General features: G+C 48.9%; 1 protein-coding gene across 1 annotated transcript in view; it reads left to right on the top strand.

Annotated features, from left to right (window-relative positions):
* YJEFN3 (YjeF N-terminal domain containing 3) overlaps positions 1-26,370 on the top strand; it is a 146,624-nt gene extending 120,254 nt beyond the window's left edge. The window contains exons 3-6 of the mRNA XM_078668582.1: positions 8,503-8,613; positions 9,359-9,472; positions 15,366-15,516; positions 25,775-26,370. Of these exons, the coding sequence (XP_078524708.1) occupies positions 8,503-8,613; positions 9,359-9,472; positions 15,366-15,516; positions 25,775-25,974 (576 nt within the window). The 3' untranslated portion in view covers positions 25,975-26,370. The remainder of the gene's footprint in view (positions 1-8,502; positions 8,614-9,358; positions 9,473-15,365; positions 15,517-25,774) is intronic.
* The last annotated feature ends 306 nt before the right edge of the window (positions 26,371-26,676 follow it).

Here is a 26,676-nt window from a genome sequence, read left to right as displayed (position 1 = left end):
AAGCAAGGTGCTGTGTGCCTGTATAATGCAGTGGTTTATTAGCTTAATATTGCGATTCAGGCAAAGACCCCACAAAGGCACAAAAGCGTTTCACGCTGCGGTCCGCTTGACAGTGATTGAACGCTTTATTTCATTATTTATTTTAAAGCCAATATACATTGTATTAACAATTCAAAATAAAAATAGAAATAAAAAATCAGCAGGTGAGCTGGTTGCACTTCACCCTTTGGGAAGGAATACATAGTTACTAAGACGAGCAGGTCATTTTAAGTGTGTCTGGCAAATGTGATGTCGACGACCCCCACGCATAGACTGAGGCACCTTCTGGATTCAACTCACTTGGTTGTATCACTTGGCTATCCCTTTATCGGGTCCTTTCGCCAAGCTGGCCTCTAACCACCCTTCTGCCCAGGTAGTATGGGTGTGCAATTGAGCCAAAGTGACCCCCCACAAAGTTAACCCAAGCTTTGGTTTCCAGTCGACCAACCCTGGTTGGTTGTGTTGATCGATACAACCTCCAACTGGAAAACTGGATCTCTGGTGCCATGGATCAGATTGCCCCTCGGACTAAGCGGTCTTTTCCGAAGACAGAAACCATCTGCCCAGTGGTTAAAGGATGGACTCGTAGGGCTCAAAAAGAACTGCAAGCACCTTTGGTGCAGGGCATGTGATCCTGATTGATTGCTTTGCTATGTGGCTCCGCTTAAGTCGTACAGAACATTGTCGCCGCGACTACTGTTCCATCAAAATTCTTTCAGCTCAAATCCTCACGAGAAGTCTTCACCATCATAAAGACACTCTCTTCATTGTCCTGAGTTTCGTCTTCCACCTTACCATTAGAGGAGTGCTGGAATGCCCTAGCCCAGTTTTTTTCGGATAAGGTTGCAAACATATATACGTTCTTCCCAGCGGAGTCTAGAGAAACCGCTGCCTAAACACCTAGTTTGAGTCTTCAGATGACCGCTCTGGGCTTCGGCTTATTAAACCTATCGAACTCGAGGAGCTATCCCCTTTGCTCTTGTCTGTCAAGTTGGATTCCCCTCTTGACCCAGTATCGCACTCCATTCTAGATCGGGGTGTGAAAGCTGTCTCGCTGTGCTCCATGGTCTACTTAACAGCTACCTTATGCCGGGGTCCTTAGCCGTAGAAGCATGCAATGGTAGTCCCACTCCTTTAAAAAGCAGTTGTGCCCGACAAAACCTGATAACTACTGACATATTTCAATACTACCTTTCTGTGGCTAAGTCACAGAGCAGCATGTCGATTGACAGCTCTCTACGTTTATTGAGGGCAATGGCCTACTTCATAGGCCACAGTCAGGGTTCCGTCCCTCCTACATCGCAGAGCTGGCCCTGCTATTGGCTATTGAATCCTTACGACAAATCTTGGATACCGGCGACCCTGCAGCACTTCTGCTGCTGGACCTCAGTGCTGCGTTCGACACGGTCTCACAACTTGCTGGTCGATCGTCTGTGGAGATGCGGTGTTGGTCACGGAGTCTCTATGTGGGTTGCCTCTTTTCTACACGGGTGCACCTTCCAGGTGTTTAATAAGCGATAACATTCTAAAGTGTTCAGCATGCAGCAGGGAGTGCCACAGGGCTCCTCCTTGAGGCCAACCATATTTAATATGTACATGCGCCCCCTGGCTGAGGTCATTGAACGCTACGGTTTCACACTTATTACATACGCGGATGATGCTCAGTTCATTATACCCTCTCCCAACATTCTGCCAACACGGCTGCCTCGCTAAGTTCTTGCCTGGAGGAGGTCGCCGTGCGGATGGAGCAAAACGGCCTCAAGTTGAAAGCAGGGAAGACCGAGAACTTGTTCCCGGACAAACCACACAACATATGGTCAACCTCCTAGTGGCCTGAAACTCATGGCCCTTTACCCAGCGCCAAGCCCAGGCTTAAAAACCTGGGTATCCGGTTCGACCAGCAGCTGTCCTTTGACAGCCAAATCACCGCTCTGGCAGGAAAATGTTTCGGGATCCTAAGGACCCTCAAAAAGGTCCCCTGCTTTTTGCCAGAATTTGCAAAAAGAACAGTGGTCCTGACCTTAATCATGTTCAGGCTGGACTACTGCAACGTGTTGTACCTACGTGTATCACAATATCGCATGAGGAGACTCCAACGGGTGCAGAATGCGGCGGCGCGCTGCTGCTAAATCTCCCCAAACGCACCCCATGGGGTCTGCACTTTCCAAGCTACACTGGCTTCCGGTGAAGCAAAGGCTCTCGTTCAAGGCCTTGTGCTATTGTTACAAAGCTCTGGTGAACAGTGGCCCACAGTACCTGTCGGCTCTCATTCAACCCTACGCCACAGAGGAACCTCGGATCTTCTGGGGCCCGAGCGTCAAGAGTGTGCCTCGGCGGCAGTTCTTTTAGCTACCTAGCGCCCAAACTCTGGAACTCGCTGCCTCTCTCTATCCATCAGGGCCCCTTGGACTTCCTCTTCCTGAAAACATTAAAAATGAGGCTTTTCAGGCTGAACTGACTGTAGCGCTGTGACACTTCCTTCCTATGTAGCTAGGCGCTCTACAAGCTTCACTGTTATTATAATTCTTCTTCTTCTTATTAACCTCTTCCATGCTCATGACGGCCGGGAGCCGTCACATGTCATGGTGTTCGGAGGACGGCCCCTGGCCTTCCAAAACCCGCACACTAATAAAAACTCCCGCACAGCGCAAAATTTTTGCGCACACAGATGGGGTTAAATGTGATGCAGTCATGTTTTTCAGAGACTTCCATATAGTTTGGAACCTCTGATGGGCTGGGCAGAGTCAGTCACATGTCAGGCTGGCCTGATATACACTTTCTGACAGGCCGTGTGTGGTTTTGATTGGGCAGCATTTGTAAGGAGGGCCAGTCACATGGCAGAAAAGCATGAAATGGTAGGTTTCCTGCAGATCAAAGTCCATGAAGGTCGGTGGGGCTGGGGCAGTGAAAAACATTGAAACCTGAAACAGGGGTCCCACTGATACTTGGTCCTTTTAAACCAACAAAGAAGAAATTGGCACAGAAGCTGAAATATAAAAGTACATTTTTATTAACCTCAAATGAGTGAGACTACGTCACACAGAAGCCTTAGCAACTGAATGAGGCAGTCTAAGGAGTACAGAAAACGGGGGCTTTATATATGCTTTGGGTTACATAGTAAGCATAAAACCAAGGGGCAGTGTTGGGTAATAAATCCATTAAGTTGGGCAATAAATCCTCCAACCCTCCGCAGAGTGACACAAAGCAAATAAACCACAGCTGCCTCCCAAAACACAGGAAATGTTCTTGCAACTTTGTCCGTTTATTGGCATGCCAAGGCAGAATGCAGACGCAGTGTCACGTCTTGGAACAAGCAGTCATCAGTAAACTCATAAGATGTAGCCAAGGCCAAATACGGTTGTACATATACAAATAGAAGTGCCATGCAGGCCCAGAACATAGAGCAATATATGGGCACAAGGGACCAGAAAGCAAGTTTAAGCCAACCTGCAAGATTCAGAGGCTTTCCACAGCTGTTAACCTATGACGTGTCAATGAGGGCACTACAGGTCATGGGGTCAGGAGTTAATAGATTTCTAAGGGGAGGGGTGTTCAGGAGCACGGAGCAAGCAGCGTGTTCAGAGCGGTTAGCTCAGAAGGTCTGAGATAGTGTGGAGGAGAATATGGAATTGAGATATATTTTTCCCCACAGGCAGTCCTGGCTCATGTAAGCATGCAAAATGACTAAGTTGGGCATACAAGATCTACTTGCTCAACAAAGTGGGAGGAGAGTTACTTCTCCATGCAGCAGCAAAAATAGCCTGACAGTTATACTAGAGAAGCGGGTGCATTCTACTAGCTGGGCCCTTCTGGGCATGTGCAAAGGTGGAAGATGCTAAATATAATTTGTCTCTAGGCAGACTTCAAGAGCAGTTAACACTGAGGGAGGACAGAGCACATGGCGAGCACATGGAAAACAAAATGGCTGCCAGAAATACAAAATGGCTTTCAGCTCATGCTAACAAATCCATCCAATATTTAACAGCAGGATCAGTCGCAGAGCCTGTCATACAATTGAATCTTCTTTGTTTTAGTCCTGGGCTTTTAGGAAGGTCCTTCCGCTCAGTACAGGCCAGTCTATCCCTGTCGACTTTAATCAACAATCCGTCATATTAATCTGTGCATTCCCAGCATTAGAAACTTACAATGCAAACTGTTCCTGGCGCTCTGATAAAAAGCCTTCCAGACAGACAGCTCGCGTGCTGCCCTCGTGGTCTCAGAGGGTCCCAGCTGGGGTTTGCATTGCAGCCTGAAGCCATGATAGGTCCCCACTGGGGCATTCTGGCCCAGGTCACAGCCCAATGGCTGCAGAATCTGGCGAGGACACAGGGCCCTTCACAGTAGCCTGGGTTTTATTATCATAATGGGCTTGCGGTTTCCAAAATATTAGGAAAACTAATTCATAAATACTTGGGCATCGGAAAAAGAAATGATATTTACTGAGCTGCTGCAGGCTCTTAGCACCTTATTAAAAAAAGATGAAAAAACGAATAACCGCTTTGCCCTTTAGAACCGCAGACCACACACACTGACAACAAAGTCTGTTTTTCACAGCACCAACATTCATTCAGTCAGTCAGAATAACTTTATTTTGCCGACATGATGAAGGCATAAAAGTATACTACATATATAAAAGGGTAAAAGATTAAAAAATTCCACATCCTTACAGTACGATAATTTTTAAGCTACAATAGCTATACAAATTCAAAATTTATGAAAAAAACAGACTTTGTTGTTCCCCAGTCGTCCTCAGTCTGACATCTGAGGTGTAACTTTGGGTCAGGCACCGCGTCAGTATATACTGATCTCTGCAGCAGGAGCGCATCCCACTGAGCTGTCCGTGTTCTAGTCACCAAATACATGAATATACTGTTGCTAAGCTAACACCCTGCATATCTGTCTACTTCCCACCCCCATCCCTTCTTGCTCACCATTCCTTATACTGGGAATGCAGTGTGTATATATGTGTGTATATATATATATATATATATATTGCAAACTCACACTCCCGGTGTCCGGCCAGTACCTGCTCGCGAGCGGGTCGTCGTTGGGGCTCCGGCGGCCCAAATATCAAATGCGAAGAATCTCCCATGTACCAGGAAATACGCGACGACACACCAAGGGTTGCTGTGCTTCAAAAGTTTATTCTGGCAGCAAAAACTTTGCTGCCAGAATAAACTTTTGAAGCACAGCAACCCTTGGTGTGTCGTCGCGTATTTCCTGGTACATGGGAGATTCTTCGCATTTGATATATATATATATATATATATATATATATTGGATGTATATGGCTTACTGTGCCAGGGAAATTATCCTGTGACTTGCCCTGAATCACATACTATGCCGCATCATTTTCCTTTTCTGTGTAATTTAATCAAACCTGCTGCATTCACTGTTTGTTATTCCATTTTTGCACAGTTCCAGCGGCTTGAAGGCTGCATCTGTGAGCTGTAATGCGTGAAAGAATGGCGCATGCTCTCATCTGGTCACCTTCCTTGAATGTAGCAGCAAACTTATGCAAAGGTTGTGATGAAACTCTAGGAATGCGAGGAATACATTATGAATAAAATATGAAGCCATGCGGTTCCTGGAATGGCGCATGGAAATCCCGGAATAGGGTGGCGGTATTCCAGCGGTGCGGCGACGCAGGTCACTGGAATGTTGTATTACAATTTGTGGAATGTAACACTGAAATTCAAGCAGTGTAATCAGGCAGGTCTGGGAAGGCTGCTGTGAAAACCAGGATTGATACACTTTAAATCCTAGATTCGTGGCTATTTCTGAAATAAAACGTTTGTATTCATTAAAAATAAAATAATTCTATCCATGTATTAGCCAAGAAAGCAGATGTTCACAGGAGCTGACAGAAGTAATTCAGAGAAGAGACTGCACCTTGTCCACCTTAAAGCAATTGGAGGAATAGCGTGCGGATAAATGTAAAAACATATGTTAATGACAATGTTTATTGTCAGTAGGGGTGGGCGGAATTTGCATAATTGCGTTACGCAAATCTCCGCGAAACGGTAAAAAAATCTCCAAGAACACGGGGAATTGATTGTTTGCGATGCCTTTTTACCGTTTGCAATCGCTGTTTGCGTGCTCGGGGGGAAATCTCTCGCGAACACACATTTTGAGAACGGGAACAAGCGAAACATTTTGTGATGTTGCGGAACGCAGAATTTTGGTCAATTTCGCGTTCCCGCAGAACGCAAAGTTACCCAAATTCCGCGAATCCCGCGAGCGGAACGGAATTTACCGTCGAGGCTTAATTGTCAGTTTCTGTCTTTGGTGAGCTAAATATGCAAAGAAGGTGCAAGAAAAATGAAGTTATTTTTAAAAAGAGTGCGAGGAAATAGAAAATCTGAGTTGTGAGGAGAGGGCGGGAAAGTGAGAGGGGTTGCAGGGAGATGAGCAGGGCAAGGGGATATATCCGTGTTTATTAAGGGGAAGGTAGGCCGCCTGGACGTGATGCGACAACCCGGAACTGAAAAAGGTTAAATGAGGAGCAGCCAGCACAGATGGACTTCTAGGGATCAAAACAGGAAGAGGGAAGTCAAGATAGACCACCTCTGTCTATTGGTAGTCGGTTTCCCAGCTCCTGCATGCAAAGCCATTGCCACCTTGGGCAGACATCTTGGAGTGGTAAGTTCTTGATGTCTGGGCCACTCTTGTGCAGGGTTGTAGCAGCCGGAAGATCTTTGTGGCAGCTATGGAGCACTTCTGCACCTGTGCAATGCTCGTGCATGTGATGACGGCCAATCTATGCAGTGCTCTTACCAGGGGTCTTTTGTATTTTTCTCTGATAGGATCAATGTTGCCGCTCAACTGGCTGAACTAACAAACCGCCACTGTTTGTATTCGTATTTTTGATGCATGTTCATGCTCCTTCCAAGAGCTAAGCCACCCTCGTGGCAGTTCCCGACTCTGACATTGGATGTTAGCCGTCTTCGGCTTAGACTGCCTTCTGCGTGATTCATTCGTCGTTGCCCAGATTTTACTTTTCGTGATTGATTTTCTGTCTGGGCAGGAAGGAAGGAACAGGGTAACAGAAATAGTGGTGGTAAGTGCAGCAGGATTAATCGGGAAAAGCTTGCAGGCGGGCTGCCCAGAGCATTGAGAACATATCAACTCCAGGGAGAAGCTGTCTTTGACTCAATGCAGGTGTTACAGAGAGCATTTGCTGCAAATCTAAGAGCTCCAAGCTGACCAGCATCAAAACATGTGAGTGTGGAAGGAGGTTCAATGATCCAGATCCAAACAAAAACCCAGCTTGGAGTAACTGATCCCTGGGAACAACACCCAAGGTGTGCACCGAAGAGGATGCAGCTTGCGCAGCCGGCGACCCGGAGATGGTTACTCGAGGCTCGTTCGAGCCATCTCTCGCGGTGGAGGGACGATGCCTTTGTGATGTCAAGAGTGGACACTTGGACACTAGTGAGGATTTCGTTCATGTAGACGCTGCAACTAAAACGGATGAAAAGGACTTCCAAAATAAGAGCTATACATCTGGGGGACTTGTAGAATTTATTATTTATTTATCGTAAAAGTTTTATAAAGTGTGCGAACATGACCCTTGCGGGTATCAGAGCGCTGTACACCGAGGCAGAAGCAAGCATGAACTCAGAACAGTTGAGGTCAACATTGTAAAACAACCAGGCCCTACTAGTAAAGTTTCTCATATAGTGCAATATATTTCTTGTAACATTCAGTAAAACAATCCTAGAGTGGCTCGTCACAGCATAGTAGAGTAAATGACAAATCTGTAATCGGCTCCAAAAATATTTTTCTATTTTAGTTCCTTAAGGGCCCTAGAGTAAAATAACAATTTAACATCCAATCAAAAATACATAGCGAAAGATACGTTGGGATAAATGTCAAATCTGTCAACAAGGGGACTATAGAAAGAGTACATGATGATACAGCTAATGTCCACTCAGGAAAAGCCATTAGGCCTGTTTCTTGAAATAGACAGTGGAGGGATTGGTTCTCATCTCCGTCGGAAGAGCGTTCCAAATTCTAGGTGCAAGGCCGGAGAAAGCACGTTTGTACGTACTTTTATTTTTAAATGTAGGAGGTTTCAAGAGTAGTGTTGATGTACTTCTTAAGTTCCGACTGGAGCCATAAAGAATAAGCTTGTTCGCCAGATAGGCCGGAGTGTTTGGGAATTCATTAGAATGTTCTACTGAAGTTACAGGATTGGGGTTTGGGAAGACCTTGAATTCACCTATTCCATTCCAAGATTGCGCGACCGCTTTCCTTGCATTACATGGTTGCAATCGCAGTATTCCAAAATTACATGATTGTAATTACACCACTGGTGAGGAAGGGATAGGAACGTTGGGCACCTGCGGTGGGCGAGTCACTTACCTCCAGATGGATGCGATATGTGGGTGCAACTGGTAGTTTGGGGTTTCCTTGAGAAGCACGGCTCCTCTAAGCTCTCTTTTCCTGTGTCCTCCCTAGGCCTTTCCTCTCAGCTCTCTGCCGAAGAAGCAGCCCACGGTGCTGGTGATCTGCGGGCAGGAGCAGAATGGCGCCATCGGGCTGGTCTGCGCCCGACACCTGCGGATTTACGTGAGTACGGCCCTCTGGAGGTGTATCCCTCTCAGTCTTCTTGTTGGTTCATCCCCTGTTGCCCGTTACTTCACAGCGCCCCTCGCTGGCAATGCCTGGTAGGTGCGCCTTAGGGTGGAAGCGTAGAGTAGCAATTTAAGAGGGCATCTTTGCTTTAACTGGAGCAGGAGTGGATCTTTGGTCGATGAGTGAGTGTCGATGAGTGAGTGTAGATGAGTGAGTATTGATGAGTGAGTGTATCCGTGAAAGAGCGGGTTAATGGACTGGAAGGAAAAGGGTGGGGCAAAGGAGGGAAATGTTTGAGGTAAATTATTGTCTTGAAACCTTTTTATATTCCTGGCTGCAAGAGATGGCAGCAGCGTGGGGTCCCTAGTTATGAAGTCGCTTCATGGGCAGGGGTCCAAGCCAGCTGCTGTAAATTTAAACTTGGAGCATACTTCCCTGTTGAGGAAAACAAGCCTTTTAAGAGCAGCACCCAGGTCATGGCAGGAGGAGGATGTACACCTTGCTAGACCGCATGCATGGATGTGTGTTTTGCCTCTGATGTCACCCATCGTCCATTCTAAAGTGTTTCCATGCCCCAGTGCTGGGGAAGCGCGTGGCCCTTTTCCACTGCTACAGAACAGAGCAGGTGTCCGACCTTTAGTTACAACATGGTTTGCGATGGTGAATGCACAATATACTTGTCTTCTTGGCGCTTTCCACCACCGACCGCTCTACAGACCTGTGTCTTCTCCCCTTACAGAACTACGAACCGACCATCTTCTACCCCAAGCGGTCGCAGAACTGCCTGTACCAGGACTTCACCACGCAGTGCGAGAAGATGGACATCCCCTACCTGTCCTACCTGCCGACAGAGGTGAGTCTGCGCGGGCGAGCCCACGTCACAGGGCGGTCGGGCGAGCCCACGTCACAGGGCAGTGGGGGTGCACAGTACACCAGTCCATGGAGTCCTTGCTTCGCCCCCCCCCCACTCTGGAGTTGTGAGTTATATCTGCATATTAATCCCTGCCTACCTCACTCTGACAAACTGTGTGATCCTGGGGATGCCGCTTCATAGCACAGCTCCGGAATTCATTTCTTTGGAAATATTGGGAGTGCTTAGAAATTGGCTACAATGCTGCTGGGTGCTATAACAGGGGTCAGTATTGCTGAAACGGGGCCTGGGTGGAAGCTGTGCAAGAAGCACACCCTAACATAGTGCATTAGAGGCGTTTACACCTCCCCTGGTAGCGCCCCCTTGAGCCCACGTCTGGACTGTCTGCATGTGCCCGACAGGGCAGGCCCTTTGGTTTCTCTTTGCCTGTCACTGCTTGAAGGCAGTTTGGATAGTGTGACGTGGCCTCTCTCTGGACAAGGTTGTGCTGCCAGGGGCTGGAAGGAACCTCCGTGCCACCCTCCCCTGGCATCCTCGGGTGCCTTCTGGAGGCAAACTTGGACACAGCAATGTCTGCAGGCGGAGCCTGTCCCTCCGTGCCCAGTGGGCGCTCAGACTGTCTCAAGGCGTCTGTCCCTCCATGCATGCTGAGAGCTCAGACTGTCTCAAGGAGCCTGTCCTAACGTGCACGCTGGGAGCTCAGGCTGTCACAAGGAGCCTGTCCCTCGGGCCCACTGGGCACAGAGTCGGTCTCAAAGAGCCTGTCCCTCCGGGCCTAGTGAGTGCTCAGACTGCACCCTCAGTAGGCACAGAGCCTGTCCGGCTCCTTCAGACCGACTGTCTCAAGCAGCCTGTCCCTCCATGCACACCAGGAGCTCTGGCTGTCCCAAAGAGCCTGTCCCTCTGGGCGCTCTGGCTGTCTCAAGGCGCCTGTCCTTCTGGGCACATAATGCTAATATCGGCACCCCCTCTCCCCCCGTTCAGCAGTAATAAGTCGCGCTGCGCAAAATAAACAGTCCACACAAGTTTTTTGTTGGAGAAAGTTTGCTGCAGGTTTATTACATACAAGGAGTATGCCACCTTGGTGGGTTAACTTACGGGCGATCCAAGGGTAGCGTTGACTTACCTAAGCTGTCCTGCCCACCTGATGAGCCAAACTGCACCGTGGCCAATCCAATCGGTGCCACCATTTATATGGGTGTTATCCCCATTACATATCATGGGCCACCAGCCCATACCTTTTACTCGCGCCTGTTAGGGGCGGAGCGTAACCAGGCAAGCCCCCGGTTGCTCAGGCTTACAACCACCCGAAGGACTAGCGGGGCACCGTCGTTCTCAACCAGGGTCCTGCCGTAGAGACGCCTGGGATTTTGGCATCATGCACCCTTAGTGTGCTCCTGAAAGGCTACCCCTCGTACCCCACATGCCAATCAGCCTCCGGATCGCCCAGTAACTCCGCCTGCAACACAACTGAATACATTAATACGGTCAATACAATAGCCCAGCCCTCACGCAGGGTAAGCGGTTGAGAGGGTTGGCAGTGGGTGGGGCAGGTATAAATACCTGTCCCCAGCCCACTGTACACCGGAAACAACGCTGTAGAGGTGCCAGACCCGAAGGGTGGGGAGTCCCACAGGAAGGGGTCCCAGCGACAAGTGGCGGGGAGGTGCTTAAAGCAGCACTAGGGGGACTGTCCTCTTAAGGGGCCCACTGTGTGCGCCACGGGCAGCCTGAGTCGGTCTCAATGAGCCTGTCCTTTCATGGGCAGCGCTTCTGAGCCGTGGTCATGTCTCCATATAGGTAACGATATGTGAAGTTGTGTACATTGTATAACCAGTGCACGAGAAGAGAGGTGCGTGCACTTACTTTTATTCAGTTCTAAAGGTATATGTGTGTATATATAATATATATAAACCCTGCCCACAGAAGATGAGCGATGCAAAGTCATTCAATACTGCTTAAACCTAACATAACATTTGACATGTAATGCAGCTGAAAGAGGAATTGTCAACAAAAATGCAGCATAAAAAAAATACTTCTGTGTCAACAACGGCCCCCCAAACACCCCCGCATCCTCCGACCCCAGATAAAATTCGGGTCTACAAGAATAATGGTGACCAGCGGACCCTGCAGGAAATGAAAATCAACCCAGGCAAAAATGTTCACACAAACCCACACACTGCAGGGGGCCACGACTAGAGGGGACCCAGGAAAGCACAGATGGATCATGCCAGCCTAGTCGCACCAGATCTCATGTTCCTTAAGGCTAAATGTAAAGTGTCGAACTTGGGGATATATATAAAAACCAATATGGGGAAGAGAATACTGCTGCTGTAACTTTTCAAAGGAAAGAAAAACTCCACCCTCAAAGTGTTGCCACATGGTGAAGAGCCCTCACTTCTCCCTGCTCTCTTGACTCTTTGTCTCATGAATACCGAGGGTCACAAGTCTGAACTCCACCTCATGCCTCTTTCTTTCACCCCCTACACTTCCTGTCTCTTTATCTCATGAGTACCGAGGCTGCCTGGTCTTGATTCCACCTCATGCCTCTTTCTTCCACCCCCTTCCACTTCCTGTCTCTTTATCTCATGAATACCGAGGCTGCCTGGTCTTGATTCCACCTCACGCCTCTTTCTTCCACCCTACACTTCCTGTCTCTTTATCTCATGAATACCGAGGCTGCCTGGTCTTGATTCCACCTCATGCCTCTTTCTTCCACCCCCTTCCACTTCCTGTCTCTTTATCTCATGAATACCGAGGCTGCCTGGTCTTGATTCCTCCTCACGCCTCTTTCTCCCACCCTACACTTCCTGTCTCTTTATCTCATGAATACCGAGGCTGCCTGGTCTTGATTCCACCTCATGCCTCTTTCTTCCACCCTACACTTCCTGTCTCTTTATCTCATGAATACCGAGGCTGCCTGGTCTTGATTCCTCCTCACGCCTCTTTCTTCCACCACCCTACACTTCCTGTCTATTTATCTCATGAATGCCGAGGCTGCCTGGTCTTGATTCCACCTCCCGCTTCTCTTCCACCCCCTACACTTCTTGTCTCTTCCTCATGAATACCGAGGCTCACTAGTCTGAACTCCACTTCACGCCTCTCTCTTCCAGAAATAGGGGCACTGTGGCACAGCTGCTCAGTGTGGAGACCTCCCCCCCCTTATAGTTACTGTTTTTACCTGCCCCCCCCCCCCCAACAAAAATGAATAATGCAGGTTTCCTGTGGCATGAGGTAACCTCCCCAGCCATTAACAATTATAATCAGATGGAACAGTTCTGTAACTATTAAAACAACATTCAAGTTCCAGGCCTCAAATTCAAAAGTCTAAAAATAAAGCAGGTGTTTGATTGTGTCAATTAAATGTCTGCTTACAATTAATGAGCACGTTCCAACTGATTGTAATTGCCATGACATGTTCTTCCCCAGAGGAGGTTACCTCATCCGTGCACCCCTCAGCTGCATCTCAGTGATGCCACCATCCTGTCTCACTAGTCTGCAAGTGTCACATACATAACCCAAAGGCCAAAGGTAAAGGAAGGCTAGAGCGGTCGACCTCGGAGCAGGGGAATCTGGTTTGAGTCTCTGCAGTGATGCACAACATCCTGTAATTCTGGTCAAATCACTTAATCTCCCCATGCTTAGCACAAAACAAAAAAAAAATGAATGTGTCCGTCTGTAATGCAACCGGTGCTCATGTGAAGCACTCTGCTAGCTTTGTGTCGAGTTCGCGCTATATAAAACTGCAACAACAAAAAAAATGCATGTGGGTTCAAATCACAAGAATTCGTTTTTTAGTCCCAGAGGTAGAGGAGTTCAACTTTTCAATATTTTTTATTCTGGCTATTTCAGAAACTGAAGCTACAAATCTCTTACTGGAAATCCCCACATATCCTGTGAACTCATCAGCAGGGCTTTGTCATGGTTTGGTTTCAATCGCTTGTGAAATAGAATTATTTACTGTAGTCCAGCACAGCAAGGGTCAACGACTAACTTGTAAAGCCCAGGTTCAGGGCCCAGACTTTTTCTCAGTAGCCTGTCGCTGGTGCTGGATTAGCAAATCCTGAGGCTGCCGGGTCTTGATTCCCCCTTTTGTGTCTTTCTTCCACCCCCTACACTTCCTGTCTCTTTATCTCATGAATACCGAGGCTGCCTGGTCTAGATTCCACCTTACGCCTCTTTCTTCCACCCTCTACACTTCTTGTCGCTTTATCTCATGAATACCGAAGCCGCCTGGTGTTGATTTCATCTCACGCCTCTTTCTTCCACCACCCTACACTTCCTATTGCTTTTTCTCATGAATACTAGACACAATTTAAATTACACTGGGTCTATTGGTCTCTCTACTCCCCACAGGAACTGAGCTAACATTGAACCCTTACTGGCCACTAGGTGTTGCTGTTGAAACAGAGAATGCTGCACCTATGAAATCAGTATTTCCGTGCACTACCCATGTGCGATAGGGTGCACTGCAGTCTAAGGTGGTACTTGATTGTGTTATGTGCTGTTATGTTTTGAATGCACAGCTACACGTCCTTGGATCCTGGAGCAACCCCTGTGTAAAACCAGCCCTAGAGGCAGTTGTCGAATTAACTTATTACTTGTAACGTGGCCACTCCTCTCTCCCTGGAGTACTTTCAAAGGAGGATTCTCGTGGAAAGTATTCTAAGCAAGCAGCTGAATGAGCTTTAACCCCTTCGCTGCGGCGGCTATTCCGCCGCAGCGCTAAGGGGGAGGCGGGGCCGCGCGTCGCTCCCGTACTCATGACGGAACCGCTCCGTCACGGCCCTCGGGTGAGCTGTGCTTGTGACAGAACGGTTCCGTCACGGCCCCGCCCGCTCTTTAGAACGTCAGCGCAGGCGCAGAATTCGTGCCGCGCAGCCGTGGCGAGCGGGCCGTGACGGAACCGTTCCGTCACCAGCACAGCCCACCCGAGGCTCGTGACGGAACAGTTCCGTCACGAGCATGGGAGGGGTTAAAGGTCATCTGTAAATTACACCAATTTTTAAATCTTTCTTACAAAAATGTATACAAAAACCGCCCTCATCCAAGAAATGCACATTGAGGGAGCGATCAACTGGTTAGATTTACACTCGCAAACTAGTATCCGTGGGTACAAGTGAAAGAAGCTGATTAACAAGAGTAAACTCTGCGCGCATTTACTCCCACGAAGACAACTTTGAAGTGAGGACAGCCCGACAGCAGTGCAGAGTTTCTGCTGTTGGATATTTAGGACTAAGGTAGGAAAAAGGGTCATTCTCACTCTGGTGCCTGGCGTATCCATCCTTTTAACACCTGTACATGTGCTGCAGAAAAGGCTGAAGTAAGATGGATTTCAAGGCTGGAGAGGGAAGGAGACACCGCCTCCTCACACAGTGTAGGGGAGGAGTTTAAATAGGTTTATGCACCTTACGGAAAAACGTACTCCTAGGGCATGTCCTTGTTGCATAGCTTTAGTGGAGGCTGAGTACACCTGATTTGATTTGATTTATTGTCTTATATAGCGCTTGAATCACCCTGGAAATGTCTAGAGGTTTCCACAACTACTCCTGGGGGTTTTTGTGCACTGTAAGAAGTTGGAAATCTACTCAATTCATTGGAGTAAACCTACAGTGGGTACTTTTCTGAATTTTTCGAAAAAAACTTTTTTAAATGCATCCTAAACCATATCCACGTTGCTTCCTTCTTCCTCTTCCAATGAGTCGCTGGGGTTCACACCTCAAGTAAAATAGTCCAATAAATGACTCTCGGTCGGATCTGCTACCCATGAGTCTAGATTTTACTCAATATTTGGTCCCTGTTGTTGAGTCCCCTTTTGACATTCCTTGTATACCTGACACCCTGATCTCTCCCTCCGCTCTGTGTCCTTCCGCAGGTGCAGCTCATCAATGACGCCTACAACATGGTGGTGGACGCGATTCTAGGGCTGGAGTGCGCGGCCGGGGAGGTGAAGGAGCCGTACTGCAGCATCCTCACCACGTTGAAACTCATCCGCATCCCCATCATCAGTCTGGACGTACCATCAGGTGAGGAGCGGACAAGGTGCTACCCATCAAGGGCTAGGAGCCGCCAGGTAACTGAGTGGAAAGGAACAAGATGCCATTGGCTGAGAGACACGTGGGTACCACCCACCAATAGGTGCGCGCACATAGGTACAGTACACCCAGGCTCTCGCTTACCAATGGCTCCGATCCATGCGGAGGGCGACCAACTGCGTTAGCACCCAGTAAACACTAAGAACTGCATTATTACAGAGGGCGAGGTACCGCCAACTATCAGCTGAGACCCACATGGTCACTAAGTGGCCTAGGTACCACCTTCATCCACTCAGCAACACAGGTATCACTAAGCATCCGCGGAGAGCACATGGTCACTAAGGGGCCTAGGTATCGCCAACAGACCGCTGAGAGCTGCATGCACTCAGCAAGGGAGGTACCACTAAGCAGCATCTGAGAGCCGCATGGTTACTAAGTGGCCTAGGTACCACATGCATGCACTCAGCAAGGGAGGTACCACTAAGCATCAGCTGAGAGCACATGGTCACTAAGTGACTTGGGTCCCACCAACAGACAGCAGAGAGCCGCATGCACTCAGCAACCGAGGTACCACCAACTATCAGCTGAGTGCCACATGGTCACTAAGTGGCCTACGTACCACCAACACAGAGCTGAGGACTGCATGCACTCAGCAACAGAGGTACTACTAAGCATCAGCTCAGAGCCACATGGTCACTAAGTGGCCTAGGTCCCACCTGTGTGCACTCAGCAACACAGGTATCACTAAGCATCCGCTGAGAGCCACATGGTCACTAAGTGACCTAGGTCCCACCAACAGACCGCTGAGAGCTGCATGCACTCAGCAAGGGAGGTACCACTAAGCAGCATCTGAGAGCCGCATGTTTACTAAGTGGCCTAGGTACCACATGCATGCACTCAGCAAGGGAGGTACCACTAAGCATCATTTGAGAGCCACACAGTTTTAGAGTGTATGAGGTTCCTCCTGTACCAGCTCTGAGGATGTAGGGGGACCCCACAATCCATTTGTCATTGGGTTTTTGTTAAGTTCCTTGGCTCTCTCATGGTCTTGAGTTGCACAATCACCACTCTACGGCGGACACACACTTGTGTACTTATGGGATCTTTTGTCTCCTGAAATTGCTCCTCTGCCACTCCGGGGCTGACTTCTCAAAACATTTGGTGTGGCCCGTTCCAATGATTTTCTTTGATGCCACCCTAGGTGGACTTCTCAGAAACTGTGCCAAGGCTGGTTGAGAACTAGCCATTCCCATGACAGTCTTCTCTGCCACTCCGCGGGGCACTCCTGACATGCTACGGCATGCCTGTTGGGTGGACACCTCAGAGTTCATACCTTGGCTGGTGGCATAACGCCCACACCTCGGTGGACTTCTCAGCCATAAATTGTACCCGGTAATATTATGGTTACTCCGCATTGCTCCACGGTGGACCTATCATAATGTGTTGTACAATGTCCATTCATTTAGGTTGCTCCAGGCAGCTCCGTGTGACGTCTTCGAAAGATGCACCACGACTAATTGTAAGATGTCCATCCCAAGGGATGTTCTGTGCCACATCTAGGTGGTCTCCCCATGGCACCTGCCAGGTCACTTTATGGTTATTCCCCATTGCTCCACAGTGGACCCATCCAAATGTGCTACACAATAGCCATTCATATGGGTTGCACTTGTCGGACGTACCTCGGCTGGCTGCATCATTTCCAGTGGCTGTGGGCTGGCGGGTCCACAGCAAGGGGGACTCCATAGCCCAAGTGCCGTCAAGGCAGTCAGGTCACTCGGCCACTCGTTGTGTTAATTCCATCTCTAGAGGTTGTTCCTTGTTACACCAGACCGCAGAGACTACATCGGATTACAGAGACCACACTTTGTGGTTATCAACCTTAATTGACTGACGTTTTGTGACAGACTTTTTACCTTGAAAAAGCCCCTGGCCGAATGGCCGTTGGGCGAAACACGTGTCGACTGTTGTTTTGTTTTGCACCATTAACCTATGCATACAAGACAATGAAGAAATTATTTATTGTCCAACGCAACACATTTCTTGTGTACATTTCTTTCCCTTTCAACAATAAATCTTTACAGAATTTAAGGGTACAAACCTCCAATCAGCTACCTGCATTTCATTACCTCTCTCCCAATGGTATCTGGGTGTAGCCATTTGTGAGGCACGTACCAACAAAATATTGGGTATCAAAGAAAAGTGTGTGAATCCCAATTTTGCACACCCTGTTTACCCTTGTTACACCTGGAGCAAGTACTGTGGCTGGTCCAATAATAATTGATCCAATAATAATTGATCCACTAGAATGCACGGATGTATGACATTACAATGCATGCTTTTACCACGCATGCTGTTACAACGCATGCTGTTACAACGCATAGCGCTTAGGGGTGCTGGATAGTGAATAGTTTCATTTACTATTCCAACCCAGTCCCCGTGGATAGTAGGGAAGGTGTTGGATAGTAAATTAAATCTATTCCCTATCCTAGAGCGCCTCCCAGCGCAATGCGTTGTAATGACATGCGTTGTAATAGTTGCGCCGTGAAGGCAATGTGTGGTAAAAGTTGCGTTGTAAAGGATGTTTCTCGAACGCACGCCCTCTAACAGTCGTGCAGTATGTATGTGTGACCCATTCGGTGCTCTGCCACAAACTATGTATGCATGTTTGCATGTGTTTCTCCTCTAAGGAAATGTATGCATGTGTGACCCCCTAAAGACCTGTGCCGCACAGTATGTATATGTGACCCCGTCCCGATTAAGGAGCATATGTGTGAGAGCCCCACAGCTCCCACTGGCCCTCCGGCGGCGCGCCGCACGTGCTGCAGACAGCCTATATACATACATCTACAATCACACACATTCCCCTTTTCGAGCCAACTCCAACACCATAAACGCAGCTGTATATTCATGAAAATCCCATTTCTCTAATGAAAGGGAAGCGGGGCCTCCGGGCTGGAGGTTTATGGCCTGTGCGCGGCTACTGTGCGAAGCGGGCGGGTGGTGGTGGGCTGTGGTGGCCCCCACCCCGCGCTGACCGACTCCTCTCAGGCTTACAGGGTCTTACCATCCAAGAGCCGTCAACACCCTCCTCCCTTCACACCCCTCGGGTGCCACCCCAATCGCGTGAGCCCCCACCATGCCCACTAGCACCCCCAGGCCAGCAGCAGCCCCCCAGGCCGGTCAGCACTCCACCTCCGCCCGGTCCGTCCCTACCGGTCAACCCCTCCTTGACCTACGAGCCCAGGGGCCCGACAGCCCCGTCCACGCCCTTCCAAGCCCACCACCCTCCTCAAAGCCCGTCCGCTCCTTACCCAAGCCCATGAACCCAATCCAATGTCCGCCCGGTGATTCTAGGTCCATTCGTATCTTTCGTGGCCAATGAGCCCTGGTCCTTCCCGTCAACCCCCTCTGTAGACCCCCAGTTGCCATCAAGGCCTATTTCCCCCCTCCACAGCCTGCAGGTCCCTTCGAGGCCTGTTAGCTCCCTACTTGGCCCACATGACCCCAATCAAGCCCATTAGCCTTCTCCCTGGCCCACCATCCCAAGCCTACGCATATTCGCTCCCTTCATGGCCCGTCAGCCACATCTAGGCCTATTAGCCCCTATGTAGTCTTTCAGCCCCGGCCAAAGACAATTTGCCTCCTCCTGTAAGGTCCCCAGCCCCCGTCTAGGCCCATTAGCTCCCTTTCTGCTCCACCAGCCCTGGTCTAGGGCCATGAAACCTCTCCCTGTTTCACTAGCATCTTCTAGGCCCATGAGCCCTGTCCCTGGCCCACCAGCCCTACCTAGCCCCATTAGGCCCCTCCCTGGCACGCCAAGCCCCTCCTCCAGGCCGAATAGCCCCTTCCTTGACCTGGCAGCCCCGTCTAGGCCCATTAGCTCTCTTCCTGGCCCGACAGTCGCGTCTACGCCTATTAGTCCCTATGTAGCCTGCCAGCCCACGCCTATGCCCATTAGCCTCCTCGAAGGTCCCCAGCTTCCGTCTAGGCCCATTAGCTCCCTTTCTGCGCCACCAGCCCTGGTCTAAGCATATTAAACCTCTCCCTGTTCCACTAGCATCTTCTAGGCCCATTTGCCCCCGCCCTGGCCTGCTAGCCCCATCTAGGCCCTTTACACACCTCTCTGACTCACCAGTCCTGTCTGGACCCACCAGCCCGGTCTAGGGCCATTGAGGGCCATTAAACCCCTCCTTGGCTCACCAGCCCTGTCTAGGCCCACTAGACCCCTCCATGACGCACCACTGCCTGGTCTAGGAGCACTAGCCCCCTCCCTGGCTCACCAGCCACGCCTAGGCCCATTAGACCTCTCCCTGACCCGCCAGCCCGGTCTAGGGCCATTAAGGGCCATTAAACCCCTCCCTGGCTCACCAGCCCAGTCTAGGCCCACTAGCCCTCTCCCTGACCCGCCAGCCCCGTCTAAGCCTATTAGCCCCCCGCCTGTGGCCGCCAGCCCCCTCCGCGGTCTCTGAAGGTCCATCCATGAATGGCTCGACGTCGCTCCAGACGGCGCGAGACATGAGGTCATAACGCAGCACGCACGGGCTGCCAGCGCGTCTGCTACAGCGTTTGGCTGCATCTGAGAGGAGAGGGGAGAGTTCACCAAATGCAAGAAACAAACCACGGCTCTGAAAATGCAAAGCACCAGGAATGCGGCCGAGGGGGCTGGGGCGGCCAGGCCCCCGCCCCGGGACCCCCCGACACGGGAACCAGAGAGGGAAGATGAAATAAAGCCACCCGGGGCCCCAATGGCGATGCAAAGCCTGGCGAACCCGATGCAAAATGGTGGCGACTGGACCCGGCTTGTGGCGCATCGACTTGTGGACATCAGCAGAAGTAGTGTGGCGAATATTTCAGCTGGTTCCAGTTGCGCCCTGGAACTGGTTTCTGGCGTCTAGTTGTGTCTATTGGTTTACACCAGCAGAATATGTCTAAAAAGCCATCTGCCATAACTGCGTCCAGGAGAAACAAACCTGGAGTGGGCCACTCTGGGAACACTTTCTGTGTTCATTAGTGGGGTGCAGGGGGGCCTCTGCCTGTGGGGAAGTCGGGGGGGGGGAGGTCTCTGGTTTCTGGTGGTAGCTTCCTGCCTTACCAGCTTCTGTGGGTAATTCGGGGGCGAACGACCTTTACAACGCAGTTGTTACACCGCGATACATATACATCACGGCCATTACAACGTAAATCGATGCAACGACTTGCGCTGGATGGCGCTCCACACTAAGGAATAGTATTATTTACTATTCCAACACCTTCCCTACTGTTACACACACTGGAGTTCGAATAGTAAATCATACTATTCCTAAGTCCGGCACCTCTAGCGCAAGTCGTTGTAACGACTTGCCTTGTAATAACCGCGATGTAATGTACCGCAATCTAAATGATCGCGTTGTAACGTCACATATTCTAATTCGGGGTGAGTCTTTCTGGTTTGCCTGTCCTGCTGGTGTTCGTGTATGTTTTTTTTGAGGGGTTGGTTAGGTGTTGCCAGGTTTCGAAGGTCTTGGATGGGCAGGGACCCCCATAACAGATTCATGTCACAAATACACTAGGACTTTGCAGAACCAGGAACTCCAGATTTACTTTACTCCGCTGTGTTAACGAAGTAAAAGTGAAGGTAAGGGCTTTTCTAAAAGTAACCACGTGATACGCAGGGATGTGTCACAATATCAAGGTGGAAATATCAACCTGCAATATTGTCAAATTCGCAAAGACCTCTATATTGTCAAGGTAAGTCGATATTGAGTAATGAGTAGTTATTCTATACCTCCCTATGTATGGCTACCTTGGCGCAGTGCGTCACCATAAATCACTTCCAATGAATTAATCAAAATATTGTGGAGGCCAAAAATTGCTTGTTGTTCTCACAATCAGTCCGCCTGGTCGAAATTTTAGTTACGCTGGAGTTATGTTGGAAATTTGGAGCTACTCCCTTGACGCAAAATTTATGAAAATTATCCAATTACGCCAGTTTGTGTGATTATGAGTAACTTGCGCAAAACAATCCTGCAGCACAGGAACAACAAACTTAGCAAGTGTATTTGGCTCTGCTCTGCAGCACTTAGCACTGTTTTCTTAGCGCAAACTGCAATCTACGGTAATATCGTGCAAGCTTGCTGCAATTTTGCATACTTGCGCAATAGCGAATTTTGAGATTTGCATCTACCCCTAATAATCAGACAAACATTAAAAATGACTAACACCACATCGCAGTGGTGTGCTGATTGGCTTCTAGCGGTTAAGAGGTTACATGAAAGTGAATCTGGTGAAGTGCTATTCAGTGGATTCTGTGGCATACAACCCTGATACCATATGGTTTTGTCTTTCTTCACTGGGAGTCTGGAGTGGGACCCATTGCCTGTTTCTTGCCAAATGTGTGTATCGGCTACACACAAGCATTGAGGCAGCCAATCGTTTTGGGTCATGAAGTGAAATCGTTATTATTAAAGTTTACTAATAGATAACCCAGGTTCATAATGGGAAGCGCTGGTGCAAGCTTCCTTCGCTCACGGAACAGATGCAGGACAATAGCAGAAAGAACATTTGGTGCTCAGGCATAGAACAGGTACACCGTGGCAGCAGAAGCATCTGTCTCATACAAAGGAGGTACAGCACAGTCGCAGGATTGCAAGCTTCTTTCCCTCACAGAACAAATAAAGCACAACAGTAGCGCAAGCTTCCCTCCCTCAAAGATCATGGAACAGCTGTTCAGCACACGGTGCCAGTTTTCTTCTCTGGCAATTTGATTCAAAACTTCATCAGCGGCGCAAGCTTCCCACAGCACTGAATAGGTGCACCATTAGCGTGAGCAGTGCAAGCTTCCCTCCCTTACAGAACGGATGCAGAATGAGAATAGGGTGGCAAATCTTTCTTCACTCACAGAACAGGCACAGCACAACAACAACAGCAGCACTGCAGGGACAGGCACAGGGAGACACAGGTAGGTTTAGAGGGGATTGCGGAACATACACCATAAGAGGGGGTGCAGGGGATTCAGACAGGAAGTGAGGTAGACAGAGGGCCAGGGGTGGGTGCTTAGTGGGGATGGGCACCAAGAGGTGAGTGTGAAGGGACAGTTGGGGGATGGGGGAGAGAGGGAGTATAGGAGAAGCGACATAGGATCATGAACCTAAAAGCGCCACAGAGATGGGTGCTTAGTGGGGATGGGCACCAAGAGGTGAGTGTGAAGGGACAGTTGGGGGATGGGGGAGAGAGGGAGTATAGGAGAAGCGACATAGGATCATGAACCTAAAAGCGCCACAGAGATGGGCAGCAGTGACCGTGCCAGGGTCAATGACCACGAGGAGAACGGCAGATAGACCCTTTCTTCCAAGTGACTGAAAATAACGACTGAGTTTTTTTTTTAGTTCTATATAGCACAAACTAGACCCGAGACAGCGGGTATCAGAGCGCTTTGCATGAGCACCAATTTTGTTACAGAAGAACACATTAATTTTTGTTAGGCACAGGGAGATTAAGTGATTTGCCCAGAATCACAGGATGTTGAGCGTCGTTGCCGGGACACGAACCCGGTTCCCCAGCTTCGAGGTCGTCTGCTCTAGCCGTAAGGCTACATCCTCTCCCCTTTGACGAGCCTGACTAGCACAAACCCGGTTCCCCAGCTGCAGACGAAGACACCCTGAGCTACAATAGACTTGTCCCCCAACATAGAGAGTAGCCGAAACATTCACTTCTCAGTGTTATTGACACTCTGTGGAGTGGAGTGGTGTGGCTCACTGGTTAGAGCCGGCAGACCCGGAAGCAGAGAACGGCCCGGGACCAGGGTTCAATTCCCGACGCGGCAGGGTCGTGGACCAGGGTCAGCGGACTCGATAATTCTCGCCTCCGTGCCTACTCTAACCAGGGATCACACTCGGCAACTCTGGGCATTAGCTTGCCTCATCTCCACAACGGCCCCCCACATATGCCGGGGATGCCTGGTTTCACCTTGGAGATACCCAGTAGGGACCATCTCACAGGGATAGCCAGGACGGTTCCCCAGCGGTCTACAGCGCCACGACGCCTCAGGGCAGCAGTGCGCTTTACAAGACACATACATTTACATTTACATTTTACTCTCTGGTGCTTAACACAGAAGAAGGACTATGATGCAAACAAGTCCTGTTCAGGCAATAGAGAGCCTTCAGCCACAAGATGGGGGGCAGTGCTTGAATAAAGATACCCCCGGGGTGATTAGCCGCGCTATACAAGTGCGTCTTGATTGATAAAGAGGGTCAGTACAACACCATTTGCAAAGACCAGCATTAGCACAGGACGACAAGGCTGACTTTAAACCAAGCTGTGCAGCTACACGGCAACACACAACACTAGAAGCCGCAGCTGCGTCCTACAGGGTAAAGCTGGACACCTACAACAGCTACAACCTTTCTCAGACCTGCATTGTCCAGTTCTGTTTTTTTATAGCCACAAGCACACAGTGTGACCCTGGGCTGATATTCCTTTTCAGTGTCCGGGAACCAAAGGCAGTAGGAACTCTACAGGCTGGATGGTGCAGGATGTCCGAAGCTTTGTAGAAAACAAGAAAGAATGGAAAACGTGGAGATGGCTGGCTGCAGTAGTCATTTCTACTGTCTGGTTTTATTGTGCAGCTTTTATTGATAAAGTGATGCGTGCCAAGAAACAACCATTCAAAGCGCGGATGAGGCTGATCTAAAACAGATTTTTCCAAGAACATTTAGCCACCGGGATAATAATTCTGCAGTAAACACATTTGAAATGATGGTTCCTCCTGTCTGGGTAATAGTCTTCCCAGATCAACACGAGGGGGTGCCTAGACCAACAGCCACCTCACAACACTCCCGCTTTTCAATGCGCTATATTCTTTAATTGCTGGGACCAACACAAGGCGTGTTCAATGCACCTCACTCTTGACTCACAGCTCTGATGATGCAAATCACTACTAGCCCTATTGTACTGTTTGCTACTGTAGTACTCAGACTCTCTAACAGATCTGCCAATGCTCCTCTATCCTGTTCTCAATACACAGGTGCTTAATTTGTGGAGGTGTTTGTTGGTGGTCAACACCTCCACTCATTTTTGGGAACTGGGACTTATTTTTATCACAAGACTTTGAACCAGAAAACCAGAGCAAGACGAGCAGAAAATGGAAAAAAAAGAGGAAGAAAAATACATGAAAACTGAAACAAAGGGAGAAGGCAGGGATGAAAAAGAATCTTCCAGGGAGAGAGAGAGAGAGAGAGAGAGAGACAAAGACATAGAGTGCAGAGTTGAGAGTGGTGGGGGAAAGAGGCATGAGGTGGAATCAAGACTAGGCAGCCTATGTATTCATGAGATAAGAGACTGGAAGTGTAGGGGAGTGGAAGAAAGAGGCATGAGGTGGAATCAACCCAGGCAGCCTCGGTATTCATGAGATAAAGGGACAGGAAGTGTAGGGTGGTGGAAGAAAGAGGCATGAGGTGGAATCAAGACCAGACAGCCTCGGTATTCATGAGATAAAGGGACAGGAAGTGTAGGGTGGTGGAAGAAAGAGGCATGAGGTGGAATCAAGACCAGACAGCCTCGGTATTCATGAGATAAAGGGACAGGAAGTGTACGGTGGTGGAAGAAAGAGGCATGAGGTGGAATCAAGACCAGGCAGCCTCTGTATTCATGAGATAAGAGACTGGAAGTGTAGGGGAGTGGAAGAAAGAGGCATGAGGTGGAATCAACCCGGGCAGCCTCGGTATTCATGAGATAAAGGGACAGGAAGTATATGGTGGTGGAAGAAAGAGGCATGAGGTGGAATCAAGACCAGGCAGCCTCTGTATTCATGAGATAAAAGGACAGGAAATGTGCGGTGGTCGAAGAAAGAGGCATGAAGTGGAATCCAGACCAGGCAGCCTCGGCATTCATGAGATGAAGAGATAGGAAGTGCAGGAGTGGAAGAGAGAGGCATGAGGTGGAATCAAGACCAGGCAGCCTCGGTATTGATGAGATAGAAGTATACCCTCCAATATCCCACACTAAAACCAGTAGACAGTACCCCCAGGGCACCTCATGCTTAGTGTACACCACTGTCCGTTGTTTCATTCTTTGACGATCATTAGCTCTTACAAGGTGCCCAAATCCTGCCTGACCCCGTCTGCTGAGTTGCCTGGCCTGGCCCTAGGCAAGAACCCATTGCTGATCCTACACAGTGCTGCTTTTCATATTGTGGTGTAGGGACTATCTAACTAGCTTAACATGAGTGCACACATTATTTATCCCAACCTCTTTTTCTTCTCCTCTACAGGGTGGGATGTGGAAGACGGAAACTCAGATGGCATCAACCCGGAAGTTCTCATCTCCTTGGCTGCCCCAAAGAAGTGCGCCACACGCTTCCTGGGCAAACACCATTTCCTTGCAGGCCGCTTCCTGCCCTACGACCTGCAGAAGAAGTTTGAGCTGAATCTTCCAGAATACCCGGGGGCCGAGTGTGTGATACCGCTTTAAGACAAGAGGACGAGAAATCAAAATATACAGACCCGAAGCAGAAGAAAAGTCTTTTTGAAAAACATCAGAGGACTAAATTATGCATTTTGTATTTTTTAAAATGGGAAGCGAAACATGTACTACTGCGGAGAAGAGATGCACGCAAGAATATTCAGCTGCTTTGCATGGAAACATGAGGCATATGCAAATGGGGATTTATTTTTTTGGAGGAAGAAATCTCCAGTGCTACAACTGTGGAAGTGAAAATTCTCCCACACCCAAAATTTTGAAAGGAATTTCCATGTCTAGAGTTGTAGTTGAAATTATCGAACTGATATATTTCCTGAGGTCAGTTTAAATTATTCCGTTTCAATGAAAGAGATTGAGGAAATAGAGAGGTCCCAGTAGGAGTACTCTTGTACCACATAATCTAGTATCGGTAAAGGGGAATTAAACATCCCATACTACAAAAGTTCTAAGTGTAAAACACGCCAGGTAAAAAACATTCCTAATTTTTAAAGATAATACATTCCTGAGACCGAAATCTTGAAATAAAAACTTTCCAAAGTTCAAAAATGCAGAAATGTTAATACTACCATGGTAAAAACAATTTGCAATACAAAATATTCCCGTGCACTAAAGTTTCAAAGGTAATATACTTCAGTAGTCTGATATTAGCAAATTTACTGAGCCCAAATTATGAAAATAAATCTACCTAGCATG

Source organism: Lissotriton helveticus, chromosome 12, assembly GCF_964261635.1.
Source record: "Lissotriton helveticus chromosome 12, aLisHel1.1, whole genome shotgun sequence".
In the NCBI taxonomy this organism is placed as follows: Eukaryota; Metazoa; Chordata; class Amphibia; order Caudata; family Salamandridae; genus Lissotriton; species Lissotriton helveticus.
The sequence above is the reverse complement of the archived record's forward strand: the minus strand, read 5'-3'. Positions and strand labels throughout refer to the sequence as shown.